General features: G+C 40.3%; 1 protein-coding gene across 1 annotated transcript in view; it reads left to right on the forward strand.

Moving 5' to 3' along the window:
* The first annotated feature begins 8,126 nt into the window (after positions 1-8,126).
* The window catches only part of MAP9 (microtubule associated protein 9), a 35,430-nt gene continuing 25,270 nt past the window's right edge, over positions 8,127-18,286 (forward strand). Inside the window, exons 1-4 of the mRNA XM_027095921.1 lie at positions 8,127-8,241; positions 10,048-10,180; positions 10,922-11,006; positions 12,087-12,404. Of these exons, the coding sequence (XP_026951722.1) occupies positions 10,103-10,180; positions 10,922-11,006; positions 12,087-12,404 (481 nt within the window). The 5' untranslated portion in view covers positions 8,127-8,241; positions 10,048-10,102. The remainder of the gene's footprint in view (positions 8,242-10,047; positions 10,181-10,921; positions 11,007-12,086; positions 12,405-18,286) is intronic.

Genomic DNA, 18,286 nt, shown 5'->3' on the forward strand with positions numbered 1-18,286 from the left:
GTCTGAGTGAAGAACAGATGCCCTCAGGCGATCTACACGCAGAGGCGGGGCCAAATCCAAAGCTGAGCCCTGGGGGCTGTGTGAATAAAGAAGAGAAAGGGAAATTTCTCGCAGCAGCCTCAGAAGCAGCAGATTAAAGCTCCACAATCAACTTGATGTACCCTGCATCTGTGGAATACCTGAATAGACAACGAATCATTCCAAATTGAGGAGGTGGACTTTGGGAGCAAGATAGATTATTTTTTTCCCTTTTCCTCTTTTTGTGAGTGTGTATGTATATGCTTCTGTGTGAGATTTTGTCTGTATAGCTTTGCTTTCACCATCTGTCCTAGGTGCAAAGTAACGTGAGGAAACCGTTGTAATGTAGCATTGCCAGTGGAATTTTAGCCTTATTCAAAGAGACCGAAGAGTTTCCAAAGCCGATTCAACCTAATGTGTGAAGATTCTGAGATGTAGCATGCATCAGACTCCCCCATGGCCTTCGGAGAGCAGCTCGTAGGATACACATTTTACACATCCTTCACTGTCGCATGCTACCGTGCTCACTGAGGTGAGTGCAGGTTTCAAGTGCCTCTTGTTAATATGCCTGGTTGTGCCCTTAAGGGTGCCCAGCGCACTTGACTTCCATTAGATCATCCACCTAAGGAGAGGGCTTGGCACGTAGAATTCCCTGCAGTCCCCAGGAAGCAAGCCCTACTCTCTGTGTAAGAGGGACAGGTCTCCCCAGGTAACACTAAAGACTCAGCCTTTCAAATGATTCCACCAGTGGTCACCGTTCCCAATGAAAGCTGCCCTCAGCAAAACTCTGAGCAACGCCAGGGCTCCACAGAGAGTGGCAATTTCTCCTTCTGTAACATTACCTTTTTCTCACCCACCAGGAAGCAAGGCCCCTCCCATGGCATTGCAAACAGGCTTTCTGCCTCAGGAAAAGTCCTTCTCCTTGGCAGCTGGAATGCTTTTTCCTGTCATTCTCAGTTAAATTCCACAGGGAGGAGGGTGTTCAGCTTAAGCTATAAAACCAGCATCGACCAAAGCCCTATACCTGAAGCTCTCCTTGCTTGAGGCCAAGCACAAAGTCCCTCTCCACTGAGGTCGTTGTCTTCTCAACCATCCTCCTTCTGGCTAGGAAATCTCACATATATTTTACCAGTTGGATACCAGCCTTTCATGCAAACTAAAGGAATTCGCCTCTACTCACCCTAGGAAAGTAAACTGAGCGCTTCTCGTCTTTCGGCTGAAGGCGAAGTGTATTTCAGAGCTCTGCAACTTTTCACCCACCCACCCAGCTTCCTCTGGTGGGGACTCCATGACAGAGACAGTACACCGTGAGCGAAATCCTGTTCGTCTCCATGTGACAGGACAACAATGTTTACTGCTCCGGAAACGGGCCTTTTTACATAGAGGAAACACTGTTTAGCCAACTCAGGCTTGCACCTCCTACCTGAAGGCAGCTATAAACTAACGAGAGGAGACCGTTGTAGTGCCGGCTTGCCGGGCGAATAGTAGCCTGTGTTATTGTGACTGAGGAGTCTCACATGCCGAATCAATACAGTGTGTGAAATTTCTAAAAGCGAGCACACCTCCGAATCACCCATGACCTAAGGAGAGCAGCTCGCAGGATACAAATTTCACAGTGCGGTTGCTTCTACCGGGTACACGGAGATGAGTGCAGTTTTCAAGTGGCTCTTCACATCTTGCTTGGACTGTCGAGTTAACAGAGCTCCCCAGGTACTTGACTTCCACATGTTCATCCCCCAAAGGACAGAGTGCTGCTCCCTAGACTTTCTCTGCAATAGAGTGTATGCAAGCTGGAATTGTAGCCTTATTCCAAAGTGACCCAAGAGTTTCAAAAGCCAAATCAATACAATGTGTGAAATTCCTGAAATCTCGCTTGCATCAGACTCACCCTTGGCCTCCGGAGTGCAGTTCGTAGGATACTCATTTCACAGTCTTCACTCTAGACGCTTCTACCTTTTACGCTGAGACGAGTGCTGCTTCTTATCTTGCCTCGTTGTCCCTTTAACAGTGCTCCCCTTGCACTTGATCCTCCACCTAAGGCGATGGCTCTGCCCCTAGACTTTCCCTGAAGTATCCAGTAAGCAAGTCCTACTCTCCGTGTACGAGAGACAGGTCTAACCAGGCAACATTAAACTTGGCCCTTGCAAATGCTTCCACCAAACGGTCAACGTTCACAATGAAATCTACCCTCGGCAAAACTCCTCTGAGCATCACCAGGATTCCACGAACAGTGTGAATTTCTCCTTTTGTAATATTATCTTTTTCTCAGCCATCTGGAAGAGAAGGCCCTTCATATAGCGTTGAAGAAAGAGTTTCTGCTTCAGAAAGGAAGGTACTTCTTTGTGGCAGGTTGAAGGTTTTTCCCTACCATTCTCAGTTAAATACCACCGGGAGGAGCGTCTTCAGGTTAGGCCCTAGAAGCAGCAGCGACCAAAGCCCTATGCCTGCAGCTTTCCTAGCGTGATCCAAGCACGATAGTCCATCTCCACAGATGTTGGTGTCTTCTCAACCATCCTTATTTTGGCTTGAAAACGCACATGTATTTTACCAGTAGGACACCAGCCTTTCAAAAAAAGTAAAATGCATTTGCCTGTAGTTACCCTCGGAAACTAAGCTGAGTGCTTTTTGTCATTCAGCTGAAATGAAGAGTATTGCAGAACTCTACAACCATTCTCACACACTGCTCCCTCTGTGGATGACTCTTTGACAGAGACAGCACACAGTGCCCGTATTTCCCTTCTTCTCAATTTGAAAAGACAAAAATGTTTTCTGGTTGGAATACAGATCTTTTAAGGCAGTGGAAACGCTTTCTAGCCAACTCACCCTTGCCCCTCTTACAGATACAAACTAACGTGAGGAAACCGTCATTGTGTAGGCCTGCCAGAGGGGTTGTAGCCTTATTTGGAAGTGAGCGAAGAGTTTCAAAAGGTGAATGAATACAATGTGTGAAGTTTCTGAGATCTAGCATGCATCAGACTCACCCGTGGCCTTTGGAGAACAGCTCATAGGATACACATTTCACACAGCCTTCACTCTAGACGATTCTATCGTGTACGCTGAGATGAATGCATTTTTAAAGTGCTTCTTCTTAATTTGCCCGGTTGTCCCTTTAACAGGGCTCCCCATGCACTTGAATTTCTTTTGATCATCCACCTAAGGAGAGGTATCTGCACCTAGTCTTTCCCTGCAGTACCCAGTAAGCAAGCCCTTCTCTCTGTGTAAGAGAGACAGGTCTAACCAAGTAACACTAAGGATTCGGCCTTTCAAATACTTCCACTAAACTGTCAACTTTCGCAATGAAAGCTGCCGTTGGTAAAACTCCCCTGGGCACTGCTTGGTCTCCATGCACACTGCGATTTTTTCCTTCTGTAGCATTACCTTTTTCTCACCCACCTGGAACACAAGGCCCTTCACATAGCATTGCAGAAAGGCTTTCTGCTTCAGAAAGGAAGCTACTTCTCTTTGGCTGGTTGTACACTTTTGCCTCTCATTCTCAGTTAAATACCACAGGGAGGAGGGTGTTCAGTTTAGGCCATAGAAGCAGCAGATGCATGTCTTACACCTACAGCTCTTCTCTCATTATCCAAGTGCGAAAGTGCGTCTCCACAGAGGTTAGTGTCTTCTCAGCCATCCTCTTTGTGGCTAGGTATACTCACATATGTTTTACCAGTAGGACATCAGTCTTTCATACAAACTTAAAGGCATTTGCCTCTCGTCACCCTAGGAAACTAAGCTGAGCCCTTCTCGTCATTCGGCTGAAGACGAAGAGTATTTCAGAACTCTGCAACCATTTTCACACCCTGCTTCCTCTGGTGGTGACTCTTTGACAGAGACATTACACCATTAATGAAATTCCTTTCGTCTCAGTTTGAGAGGACAAAAATATTTACTGGTCGGAATACGGGCCTTTTAATAGTGGAAATGCTTTCTAGCCAACTCAGGCTTGCATCTCTTACCTGAAGGCAGCTATAAACTAAGCTGAGGAAACTGTTGTAGTGCAGGCTGTCAGACGAATAGTAGCCTGTTTCCGGTGTGACCGAAGAGTTTCACGTGGTGAATCAATACAATGTTTGAAATTTCAGGTATCTATCATGCATCCGACTACCCATGGCTCGCAGGATACAGATTTCACACAGTGGTTGCTTGTACCAGCTACCCTAAGACGAGTGCATTTTTCAAGTGACTCCTCTTATCTTGCTTGGCTGTCCCTTTAACAGGGCTCCCCATGCACTTGACTTCCATTTGATCATCCACCTAAGGAAAGGTCTCTGCACCTAGACTTTCTCTGCTATAGACAGTAAGTAAGCCCTACTCTCCGTGGAAGAGAGACAGGTCTAACCCGGTAACCCAAAGCCTCTTCCTACGAATTGTTTTCACAAACGGTTTCACTTGCCATTTCATACCACCCTTGGCAGTGCTCAGCTGAACATCACCAGACCTCTAACTGCACTGGGTATTCCATCCTTCCTAATATTACTCTTCACTGAAACGTCCGTGCCTGGCCTTGGTACACGTGGGTGTGAAGAAAGGCCTTGTACATAGGAGAGGAATCTGTTTCTGCTAGGAGGGGTGAAAACTTGTGTCTTAACCATTCTTGGTCAAACACCTTATGGAGAAGCATTTCAACTGTGGCCCATATAAGTCTCGAAAAGACCAGTCCTTCCCCAATGCTTTCATCTCTTGGTCACTGGCCTAAGGTCAGTCTCCCAGTCTTTGGTATGTTCTCCCGTTCCTCCTAGTAGCTTGCAAAACTCCGTATGTTTTATCCAGTAGGATGCAAGCCTTGCAACAGTCTTAAAGGCATTCATTTCTAGTCACCCTAGGAAATTAACCTAAGTCTGTCTCTTCATTTAGCTGGAGATGCAAGAATATTGCTGAGCTCAGGAACAATTCACGAAGTCCTACTTCCTTTGGGAATGATTTGTTTTGTTTTGTTTTTTTTTACAGAAAAAGTACATCATGCCTGAAATTCCTTTCCTCTCGCTTTCAGAAGACACATAGGATTACTGCACAGAACACAAGCCTGTTTAGGCAGTGGAAGTGCTTTCTCTCCAAGTCACCTTTGCACCTCTTAGCTGAATGCAGTTGTAAACTAACATGGGGAAAAAAATCGCCCTGTAGGTACTTGTTTGAATTACAGCTTCTGAGTTCGAATTATGAGGAATCATGCTTCTCCTGCTGTATTCATGTATGTCTGCTTAACAGCCCCAAAATACATACTGCTATATTTGACTAAAGATGGCCAGTGTAGTTCGTCATGTTTGTCTTTCTTCAAGATTCTGATATTCACCTTCTATAAGCTTCTTGCTGTTCTTCTCCCACAAATCGGCCCTGGTATTGATTGGTAAGTGCACTTGAATCTGGACTCTTTCTCCTATCCTCTGCCAACACAGGCATTCAATGTTTAATGCAAATATAATCTTTATCAATTGACACCCAGAGGGATTTGCTTTTGTAGCATACTTCTCAAGATGTTAGACACGTGCTGTATGTTTTCAACCAGCGCTGCCTGTGAGTACAAGATCAATTTTCTCTAACTGCCCGTCAGAAGACTTAACAATTTGCCTGTTCTTGTGAAGGCAGGGAAATTTTGAAGAAGAGTCACTTTTCATTTGCTTCTTGATCTGGAAGTGGAGCTTCTCACTCCCCTCCTTGCCCCTCAGATAGAACAGTGTTAGCCTCCATATTCATAGACCATTTCCTCTGCTTAAAATCCCTCCTTATCTCCTAAATTCATTAATCAACTTGAATTCACTTTCTCTGGGAAAACTCTTTAGAACCTCCAGGAAGAATTTTTCTCTCTTCAGAGCTTCTTACTTTGTATTCCTATAGAGAAATTCTCACAGTGTACAGTCATTATGTGTTTACCCAGCCTTCCAGCTCTCTCTAGTCTACAGGATCCCCAGGCAGGGACGTAGTCTGCTTTACCCTTGGAACTCACCAAATCTGACCCAAAATGTTATGGGTATACTTACTTATTGAATGAATGAATGAAGGCAAAGTTTGGAAATGAAAAGAGTAGTAAACTCAAAAAAGTTTGCTAGGCAAATACTTCTGTGGTCAAATACATATTAGAAAAGTGAAACATAGAGAAAATATTACATAAGCTACTGAAATTTTGTGTGTTGGAGTGTTTTCATTTTCTTGAGTATCCATGAGCTTTTATAGGAATGTTTCAAAAATTATTTTTCAGCTTTAAATGCTATTTGTTTATTCTTGATTTCATTCATTCATTCAACAGTTATTTATTGCAAACTATACATCAGAAAACATCATGCTATTAATTCAGGTTTATATAATGTTATTATTAACATTATTATACTGAAGCTACCTGAAAATATTAATAAAATGCATAATATTCTGCTGCTTAACATAATAGTGGAAAGACATTGTGCCTTAGGGCTTGTGAGAAATTAACTAGTTCAGGTTAACTGTGTTATTTACTATAGCTACGTATGGCATAGCTTTTATATCCTGTATTAATTATTTTGAATTAAGTTAAAAATAAAATCTAGTGGGTTCTGTAAAAAAAGATAGACTCTTTCCTTAAAGCTCTTTTTATTAATATCTTTTTGAATTTTATTTTCTTAAGCCGTATCTAAGTGAAAACTATATTAGCCAAATGGATGAAAAAATGAACAGAGCATTTTGAATGAATATAACTATTTCAACATAAGCAAATTAGTACTTCACATACAAGGAAAATGTGGACATTGTCCTTTCCTTGTGGACACAGGTACTATGATGGAATCACATTTGTTGATTAATAACTTATATGGGTCAGAAAGTTAACAGTATGTGGTGAATGAAAAATCTTTGATGCAGACATCCAAAAATGTTTGAAAACATCAAAGTTAAGCAAATGTTGATCAAACTGAGTTTTTCAAACAAGGACAAGTTGCGCATAAACTGAATGTAGTATTTAAAAAATTGCACTGCACATATTGTTAAAAGCATAGGCTGTTTTTTTACACTAAATTTCGTATTTCTTGTTATGCACATTTGGTTTTTCAACACATTGATTTATTAAACTTATATCTCAATGTGATTTGTTTATAAATAATTGTTGAACAAGTGAAAATAAATTTCAGAGTCGGGAAAAATACTGGGAACAAGTTTAATTACTTGTCAGTGAATAATAACTGCATTCAGACAATTTAGGATTGAGCTTCTTTTAAATTAAAAAAAAGTAGAAATCCTTGTTATTTTAAAGTCTTTAAAGAAAAGTATTTGTTTAAGGATTACCTATCCTAATTAAGTGGTGTTGATTTTGGTTACCTTATCAGCACACAGTCCTCTGCCTATTAGGTCATTTTGTGGACTGGTTTGATTTTAGCCAGATTATCCACTGAGTACATATACAAAGCGGAGAACTTTACATTAAAGAAACACTTGGAATGGGTTTTCAGCTGTGTCGACAAGGGATGACTTCTATCGAGGCCCTTTGTGGCTGAGTTGCACAAAGAGAGTATCTAACATTGACAGAATGCAATCCCAGGCACTCTTCCAAGTATTCCATCTGCATGATTTCATTCAGTACTGACAGCAACGCTATTAAGGTGGCTATTAATATTATTATCTTTATTTATTTATTTTACAGAAGAGGAAACTGGGGTGTACAGACGTTAACTTGCACGATGTCACACGGACAGAGGGAGGTGCACCAGGATTCAAACGCGCAGTTTGACTCCTGAGCCTGCAAACGTCTCTGTCTTGCTATTCTGTCCCATCTGTCAGTGCACTAGTCCGTTAGTACACTCCTGCGATTCACAGAACTTAATGTCTGTAACAACTGTGGCAAAACGAACGATGGATGTGCTTTGTGCGGCTGAAGATCCTAACTCCACTGACAAGCGCCAGCTCTCAGCTCGCAGGTGGGAGCTGGACAGGTCCTGTCTCCTAGGTAATGACTGAAGCACAGGCGGCCTATAAAGCACCCTTCTCCCCAGACCCACAGGGCTGATGTCATTTCCTTCGTCTGGGCGGTCGCACCAGTGACACGGCGGGCTGTAGGGCGGTGTTAGGTACCCGAGAGACCTGCGGCGCGGTATGTCACTTCCTCCCGGAGACGCTGTTTCCTAGCAACCGCTTCCCACCTGCGTTCTTAGTACCGCCTCCTCGCTCGCTGCAGAGTTGGTCTCAGAGATCAGCCAGGCGCAGGCCCAGGAGAGGGGCCAACAGCTGGTTCCTCCGGTCGCGGGGAGACATCCGCAGAAATGCAGAGTGAGTACAGACCGCGGGACTTGGGGGTTGTGGAGAATCGGGGCGGAGGCGGCGCTCGGCTGTGCACCGACGGGTGCTTGGTCGGCGACACGGGGCAGAGCGGGCAGGGACAGGGGGCCATCTGGCCGGGCCGGAGCAGTCCCCCGTCCCGCGCTGCTGAGGGCGGCGGGGAGGGTGAGCAGCCTCTGCCTGGAACACTGGAAACGTCCACAGGACCAGTTAACAGAGATTTTAATGCAGTCCATCGCAGAAGCTTCCTTTTTTTTTTTTTTTTTTCCCTCGGTACGCGGACCTCTCACTGTTGTGGCCTCTCCCGTTGCGGAGCACAGGCTCCGGACGCGCAGGCTCAGCGGCCATGGCTCACGGGCCCAGCTGCTCCGCGGCATGTGGGATCTTTCCGGACCGGGGCACGAACCCGTGTCCCCTGCATCGGCAGGCGGACTCTCAACCACTGCGCTACCAGGGAAGCCCTTTTTGTTTTATCTAATAGTATTTCAACACTTGTGAGAGGGAAGAGTGGCTGGAAAAATATCACTATTTACGATCTTTTTCTTTCCCAGCACTGTATGTAAACTTTTTTTTAAAAATGGTGATGTTCTTAGTTATGTACACTAATTCCCCTACCTATGAACCTTCAAGTTGTGAACTTTAAAAGATTCGAACCTGCGTTCTCACGTCCAATCACGTACGTTAGTTCACGTGTATGGTGTACACTGTCACGTGTGTGCGTCCTCTACAAGTGGTTGTACTTTTGTGTACTTTACTGTACAGTACTGTATAGGGCACAGTAGTTCAGTATCTTTATTTCAAGCCCAGGATGCCCGGAAGCAAGAGGGTAGATAGAATTGAATGCAGCCAGGAAGCAGAACATGTGCCATCAACGTCAGGCATGAGTGAAATTGCAGCTTGCCCTCCGTCTCCTATTGCTGACAATCCTTCAACTCTGCCATCTCCCACCTCCTCTCCCTCCTCCAGTCAGTAACTCTTCTTGCCTGTTCACCTGATGCCGGCGCCTATATGCTAGTTGTTGTACTGTACTACTGTTGGGTACCTAGGCTAAATTTGTTGGACTTATGAACAAATTGGACTTACAAACACAATCTCGGAATGGAACTCATTGGTATGTAGGGGACTTCTGTACTTCAGGGGTCCCCAACCCCAGGCCGCAGACCCCTGTTAGGAAACAGGAACCGGACCGCACAGCAGTGGGTGAACGGCGGGCGAGTGAGCGAAGCTTCATCTGCCGCCCCCCATCGCTCCCCATCGCTTGCATTACCGCCCGAACAATTCCCCCCACCCACCATCTGTGGAAAAATTGTCTTCCACGAAACTGGTCCCTGGTGCCAAAAAGGTTGGGGAACGTTGCTGTACTTTATGCTGACAGTCGTCTTCTTGGTAGCCTTTTAAATAAGTATGGCTGTTTTGTAGGCTATATTATACTTTTTGAATGGAAGAGAGGTGAAAAAGTTTCTATTTTAATTGGCAACAACCTATTGCACTCATTATTTAAATGAGTGCAATAATTGTAAAACTTATTTAGGATAATAAAATAATTGTAGAAATATTTTTGGATGACTTCAGTTTGAATTTTATTTTTCTGAAAACAAGTTTGATAGTAGAATTTGCTTTTTCTTTACAAAAACTCTGTTTATTACTCTGCTACTTAAAAGTGAAGATATAGCTCAATGTTCATATGATGCTTTTCTGGTTTTTGTTTGGCTTTGGGGGCAGGGAGGGAGTACTAAGTGTAGTAATGGAAATTTTCAAGCATGCAAAAAAGTCTGATTTGTTTTTTATATATTTCAGCCACCATCAGAGGTTGAATTATCCCTATCATTTGTTAGCCATTTTATAAAGTTAGATGATGTCTGATGAAGTTTTTAGCACAACTTTGGCATATACAAAGAGTCCAAAAGTCACCAAAAGAACTACTTTCCAGGTAAAGTATTTTTATTTTGAATAATTTTAAAAGGTAAACACTGTATTGGGAATATTGGACTTGAAAGTGCTTCTATTCAATACAACAGTCCTATGTAAAGCTGGAGTAAATCTATGTTTCTTTTGAAATTTTTCAGATGATTGTATTTGGGCTCCAGTATTACCAACTCTTCTTTGTGTCTTTAAGACTACCAAACTAAACTCAATACTAGATTCTTAGTATATTAAAAGTTAAATTAGCTTTTAAAAGTTGAATAGCAGTTTCTAATTGCCATTTTCATATAAAAAATGTTTCCCCCCCCCCCGGTGTAACATTATAACATTTAGGCTTTCTCTGTCCAGTCACTACAATTTTGAACTCAGCCTCTAAATTTGCAGTATTGATTACATCTGTTAACAGCAATACGCTGAAACAAAAGATCATAAAGAATACCAGTTTCTTCCATAATGCCAATTTATAATGAACCCTAAGTTGAGTCCTTCGATTCATTTGCTTGGTGTTGTCTGTCTTCTTTAATTTAACCCAAAGGTCCATGAGGAAAGGAATTGTCTGTGATTTTCTGCATTGAGTCTTAAGGGTTGGGTGCATGGCATAAGGTAGGCTTTCAGTGAATATCTGTTAAATGAATGAAACCTAAGTTTTAAGGCAGTTATTAATCAAGCATTATTTGTTTAAAGAATTAATTCAATATATGAGACCTCCACATTTGGGTAGAAATTGATTTCAGTTATCTCATTTCAGGATGAACTAATAAAAGCAATTACAGCTCGCTCAGCCAGACAAAGAAGTTCTGAATACTCAGATGACTTTGACAGTGATGAGATTGGTATGTGAGAACATGGGAAAGTAAACCACTTCTCTTATTTTTGCTTCTTTAGTTAGGTTTAGCCCAACCCTGAAAAAAAATCACTATGTTAAAATAATACCTATGAATTCACAGGTTTTAGATCTCCAACTTTTTAATGAATAAAAAGCCACTCTTAATTTTAAAAAAGTTGTATGATTGTCCTTGGTTTTCTTCTGAATGTATGTATGAAAATAAAATTTAACTGACAGCAGATTTGCTTGTTTGTGGTAAACCATATTGGAGATAACAAGTTCATCTTTAAGGTCAACCCTATGAGGTAATAACTAGGGCCCATAGAACTAAACTTTGTGCACGTTAGGATCACTTTTATAATGCTTTTTATAAATCAAGGGTTTTTTGGCTATGAAAGGGAATCAGTTTAAAAAACCCAATATATCAGTATTGTATGGTTGATTTGGTTTCTTTTGATTATGTAAAATATTAATATTTTACATTTCAGGATAAACATACAAAATTCTAAACTTGAAATTCAGTGTTTTATACTTTCAGTGAATAACTCTCAATGTTCTCTGTAAAAGTAATCAGAACAATAGTTAAATCATTGCTTTATAGTTCGGTTAAGCATTCTTTATTATTCTTCTCATAGTAAAATCTAATACTGTGGTATGGATGGAATTGCATTTCCAAAATTTTTATGAAAAAACATTATTAGCAAATTCTTCCATTTACAAATATTGTTGGTTTTATGAAGTTTTTGATAAACAAAAGAAAAGCTTTACAGTCCAAAATCTAATTTAAATGTCCCTGGCTGATTATTACTTTGAAGAAATTTTGAAGGAGTTTTCTCAGAGCAAGCACAGTGCTTGGCTTGACAAACTATTCATACTCGATAAGTATGTTTTGAATAAATTAATGAAACTGAAATTTTTATTTTACTAATGCCAATAAAACCTGCCAAAGTTCGCTGTTTTTTAGGGCTGCAAATCTATTCACAGTTGTAAATTCATTTCCAGTCTTTAAGGTAATCTTTTTGATTGATGTAATCTTTAAAACTTTAAAATACACTATTGAAAATATTTTTTCTCTTCTGTTTCTCAGTTTCCTTAGGTGATTTTTCTGACACCTCAGTAGATGAAAATTCAGTTAAGAAAAAGATTAATGATTTTCATATATCAGATGATGAAGAAAAGAATTCTCCGAAACTGTCTTTTTTGAAAACCAAGAAATCAATCAATGATGTGAGGAAAGATGAGCAAGTAGTCTCTATCAAAAATGATGAGATGGCACCTGATGGTGGTAAAGGCATGATTGTAAATCCCTTATCTGAATCTCAAAATAAACAACAAGAAGTTGAAAAAGAGAAAATTAAAATGGAAACGAAACCTAGAATTCTTCTAATCAAAAGCGCATCTTCAGGTAATTTGTTAGGTTACTGTAATTGCATTTCTTGAAAATTTATTTTAAGATAATCACAAAATACTTTTATATGGTAGCTAATAGATTTTTTAATTTATTTATTTATTTATTTATTATTTATATTTGGCTGCGTTGGGTCTTCGTTGCCACTCACAGGCTTTCTCTAGTTGTGGAGAGCAGGGGCTACTCTTCTTTGCAGTGCACAGGCTTCTCATTGCAGTGGCTTCTCTTGTTGTGGAGCATGGGCTCTAGGCGTGCGGGCTTCAGTAGTTGTGCTGCATGGGTTCAGTAGCTGTGGCTCACAGGCTTTAGAGCACAGGCTCAGTAGTTGTGGTGCATGGGCTTAGTTGCTCCATGGCATGTGGGATCTTCCCAGACCAGGGATTGAACCCGTGTCCCCCACATTGGCAGGCGGATTCTTAACCACTGCATATGGTGGCTAGTAGATATTTAAGAAAAAAAAATCAGACTTAACCTTTCAATTTTACAGATATAAATAAAAATAATAGAACCGTAGAGAAAAACCATAATTCTGATGTCCAGTTGTACGTTCAGTTTTATATCTCTGCTAGTGCCTGATAGCTGGCCAAAGTACCTTCAGTTATCCACAGCTGTGGCTCCAAAGCTCCTGGGTCCAACCGTGCTTAGGCCTGTGAGCTCCAATTTTGTTTTTAGCAGTGGAACTACAATGGAATCCTTTCTAATCCATTTCACACTCCAGACATCAGGGTTATAGCAGCATTGGGGCTAGTCCTTAAAACAATAATCATTTCCATACAGCCATTTGCCAGAATATTTGTTTGGCATTTGTATATTTGAAGGGGGTGGTGGGGGCAGGTGTTGTTGCTGTCATTGTTTAAGCCTCCAGATTTTCCTTAAGAAAAGAGAATCTCCATTTGGTTTCTCTGTTCCTCAGGAAAATCCACTAAAACTCAATTTTCTGTGGGGATGTTCCTGGTGTGATTACAGTAGTTTCTTCACAGTTCTACTGAGCTCTGTGCATAGTGCAGCAGAGATGGAGTGAAGCAGGCACCAACTGCTGTGACATCCCCTGGGCTGTCACGCAGAAACAAGGGCATAGAAGTTTAAGGATTTGGAGTCTTCCAGTCTTTTTATGTTCTATAGAAAAAATAGTAGTTGATGCTAACCTTCACAAAAACCTCTTTCCTTCATATCATCATTAAATATGGTACTGGTAAGTATTTCATACTTTACATAATAGCACTGGTAACCTTAGGCAAAGCTATATTTCAGACACTCCTTTTTCCACCCCCACAATTCCATCCACTTTCAAATGAGGAGAAGATAAAGCAAGCAGGGATACTAGGGGAAAAGCTACTGCAAGTTAGTTATGTGTGACCTCAGCCGTAGGGTAAGCCTCACTGTCTTCATGAGGAGGGGGAGGAAACCTGCTCTCCTTTCCTACAGAATTGTTTTAAGAATCTACTGAAGTATGTCTCAAACTATAAACTTCTACAAAAGTGTAAGCACAAGGCCTAATGAAACACAATTAACTTGCTAAAATGTACCTTCCCAGTGTACTGAGTAAAATCAAAAATGGAGAGAAGGGAAATGTAATCAAAGAGTGAATAATCCATTACATCACCATTTCCCAAAGTATGTTCCACAGTTTGTTCATTGGTATTGAGGGGAAAACACAGAGTTATAGGAATTTTAAACCAATTTCTTTATGAACTTCTTGGAACTGTTAATAAAGACATATGCACGGTGAATCTTCAAGAAAGAATATGCAGTGTTTCCTAGTCTTAGTTGAGTTTAAAAACCTATTTTTATGGATTACGTTTATCCTATTTGTCCTGATTCTAAAAAGCTTTTCATTAGGTTAATAAGAAAATGTGAGCATGTTATAGAAGCTAAAAATTAGTCTGATATAGATAGAAGTACATAATTAGAACTTTATGGTAGATAATCAGCAATAATCCACCCATTTAATATCTTTTTTAAAACCTGTGACAAATTAAAATAACTAGAGAAATACTGTATTTTGACCACAAGATAGCTCAGGATTCTAAATGTGCAATACTGTATTTTTAAACAATCATTAACCATTTGCAATTCAGTATATGTAGGATAAAAAAATTACCAAAACAAGTAATCATTTACATTTGATTGTAAAATAAAACATTTTGATAATGTATAGATGTATTTTTTTTTTCTTTCTGAAAACTTGATGATGCTTCTGGAAGTGGAATTTTGGTATAAAATATATTAAAATCATTATTCCTAGGTTATTCAAGTTGAAGAAAAAACTTGAGGCTGCTGGTTAGTGCCTGGCATGTAGAATTCGTTAAGTATTTGAATGTTTAAATGAATAATTCATTCATTAAAGAAGGAAAGTGGTTAATGAACTTAGCTTTATTCTTCTCTAAATTTTTAGACTTTTTTTTCTTATAGAGTTTAGAACTTAATATTTTTAATGTGGTGAGATATTGCTGAGTATCACTTAATGCTTTCTAAAAATATTAGAACCTGAAAGTTTCCTTTGTTCTTGCTTGTCTGCTGTAACTAGTACAATAATCAAACTCTTTCACTTTTATCAGGTAGTGGTCACATTGGTAGTGATTGTAGAAAGTAATTTTTACAGGTTATGCTGTTTTTATTTTAACTTTAAAGCAGGAGAACCTTGACTACATTAGCATTGGAGTCTGGGTGCTCCTGCTTTAATCCCACAAACTAGAGTTTATGACTATGGGCACATGAGCTCTTTGTTCCTCATTTTATTTACCTGTAAAAGGGAGACAATATTTGAACCACCACTAGGGGTTTGAGGCAATTAAGTTAAATTCATGTATTTGAAGTGCTTAGAGCAATCTTGGCATAAATTAAGTACTCTATAAATGCTTTTACTATTCATTTTATTATTCAGCATTTGTTCATAAGCAGATCATCTTATTTATCCCACATATTTATTGTGGGTACGATATGTTTCACTGTTACAAGCACTGTGATAGTAGCTATCACTGTGGCATTACAAAGACTTAGTACCAATCCTCCAATACTGTCTTAGGCCGTTCGGGCTGCTGTAACTGAATACCACAGACTGGGTAGATTATCACCAACAGAAACCTATTTCTTACAGTTCTGGAGGCTGGAAGTCTGAAATCACAGGGCTCACATGGTTGGATAGGGCCCTCTTCCGGGTTGCAGGCTTCTCATTGTATCTTTATGTGGTGCAAAGGGCAAAGGAACTTTGTAGAGCATTATTTTAAGGGCATTAATCCCATTCATGAAGATTTTACCCTCATGACTTAATCACCTTCCAAAGACCTCACCTCCTAATACGTCACTTTTGGGGTTAAGATTTCAACATAAGAATTGGATGGAGACACAAACATTCAGACCATAGCAAAGACTTTACAATTTGGTGGGAAGGTGTATAAAAGGTATAGTAAGAACACAGGAAAGTGGGCATCTAAATTTACCTGAGGGCATCAGGGAAGGCTTCCTAGAGGAGCTGGTGTCAATAGCTATAACTGACAAATAATAATACCTGTAGTCAGGACTCTCAGATGCAAATGACCCAATTCAAACATCAGTGGAAAGAGTTTATCGCTGTGTTGAGCATGGATGTCAGAAGTCCTTGCTTTAGGTGTGATTAAGTGTAGAGAATCGGTATTTCTATATCATCAGGATTCTCTCTTTTTACTTTTGTCCTCCCTCCCTGACCCTCTCATTCTCTCCTCCTGCACTGTCACTGCCCCATTAATTCCATCCCTTGGTCCATTTTTCTGTCATTTGGTTTCTTTGTCTCAGACAGCCCTTCACTTGGCAGCAGAGAATGCCACTAGTGGTCTCTAAATCACATCCTTCCAGCTCCATGGCCTTAAAGGCATATCCACCAACTCCAAGTAGAAAAATCCTGACCTCCTGACTGCCTGCTGTGGTCAGGGGAAATGAAGTTTCTGTGATAAGCTGCACAGGAAGGAGAGGGCTACATCACATGCCCATCATTCTCACTGAGGTATGGAGGAGATATTTATTAACCCACAGAATCACATGGATAGAAAGGAGGAGAGGCTACCCAAAAAGAAAACAGGAGTGGTGGACAAACCAGAACAGGAAATGTCTATACAATCATTGATATTCATTGAGCACTTCCCATGTGTCAGGCACTGTGTTGTGTGCTTTGTATGTATTATCTTACTCAAGTCCCATGAGAACTTTAGCAAATCTTAGCTAATTCTACCTATAGGAAAACTGGAGTGTGTGACGGTTATCTGATTCGTGTAAGTTTACAATGCTAATAAGTGTCAGAACAAGATTCAAATATGAAATATCTGAAATAGGCAACCCCATACAGAGAGTGGGTAGAATGGTGGTTATGAGGGGCTGGAGGGAGAGAGAAATGGGAGTTGCTAGTCAACAGATGTAAAGTTTCAGTTATGCAAGATGAATAAGTTTTAGAGCTCTGCCTTTTGGCATTGTGCCTTTAGTTAATAATACTGTAATATGCACTTGAAAATTTGTTAAGAGGGTGGATCTCCTATTAAGCGTTATTACCACAATAAAAAAAATGACTCAAAACCAGGCATTATACAATATTCTGCTTAAACTGAGGTTCCAAAGACAGGCAAGCATTTTTCAGGAGGAGAAACAGGAAGTGGACATCCTAGGCAGAGGGAGAGCTTGGGTGGCAAGCTCTGGTGGCAGGAGGCATGTGGCACAGCTGCAGAAGGACAGTGAGCCCAGCATTTCAGGACAGATTACTAAGTGGGTGTGTCAGTGATGAGGCAGCCAGAGACAAAACCATGAAACATTTTATATTGTTCAGAGGCAATGAGCTTTTTATTCTGTAAGACTGGCTGATGGGGAGCCATTGAAAAATTTTGTGGAGAGGAGTGATGTGATCTGATTTGTGTTTTATAAATATCACTGAGGCAGTAATCTAGGCAAGAGTGGATGAGGAACTGAGAGTGGGGATGTAGAAAGTGGGATAAATGAGAGAGAAATTTAGCAAGTAGAATGGATAGGGTATTGTGATTCTTTGGATTTTGAGGGAGGAATCTAAGATGACTCTTGGATTTTGGATTGGACATTTGACCAGAGTTTAGGACATACCTAAAATTGGTAATGAAACATTTATAGTGGTTCCAATTACCTATGGTTGTAGAATCTTCTAGCAGGATTTATAACTCGACTTATAGATAAAAAGGATAAAGGTATTAATTAGTTCAGTTTTGAAGTTTCATCAGAAGAATACATTGGTAGAACAATGGAGAGATGGATATGTATAACAGGTAAAATTTAGGGAAAAGTTCATGGAAAATGTTTCTTATCATGTTTTGAGGGCTGGAAGTATACCAGCATTAGATTATTGTTTTAAACTTAGAAGTGATGAAATAGTAACTGAGAAATTTTAATAACTGCTGGAGAGGTTTTATGGACTCAGAGAACAGCAGCTCACAAGTTATCCAGTTGTCTGTTCCTCCTTCCAGGGACATTTGGCTCTTCTACTCCCTGTACTGACATCATCTTTATACTTGTAACAGCACTTACCTTTGTCTTATAATTTTGTTTGTTTAGAATCGTCTCCTTTCCCAACCTCTAAAATCCTTGGACAGGGCCATTGCCAGTGTCTTGATTCTGAGGTCCATTAATGTGAGTGATGTGTATGGGGCCTGGCAGCAGATACTCAATAAAGGTTTTGATGGATGAACTGCCTCATTTTATAAAGGCTGAAACTGAAGCAGTTTGGTTTTGTTTGTTAAAAAAAAATTTTTTTTAATACTATGAGAGTTGATGAGTTTACTCACAAAAGTGAAGTATACTAGTTACTTCCAGGATGGCAGCCACTAAAAAAAAATTATTTGATTATGAACTATCACCTACTTGTACTTTCTGGAGTTTTGTGTAGAGAAGGG

This window comes from Aethalodelphis obliquidens, unplaced genomic scaffold (genome assembly GCF_003676395.1).
Source record: "Aethalodelphis obliquidens isolate GAN/ISIS:26980383/991018 unplaced genomic scaffold, ASM367639v1 scaffold95, whole genome shotgun sequence".
NCBI lineage: Eukaryota > Metazoa > Chordata > Mammalia > Artiodactyla > Delphinidae > Aethalodelphis > Aethalodelphis obliquidens.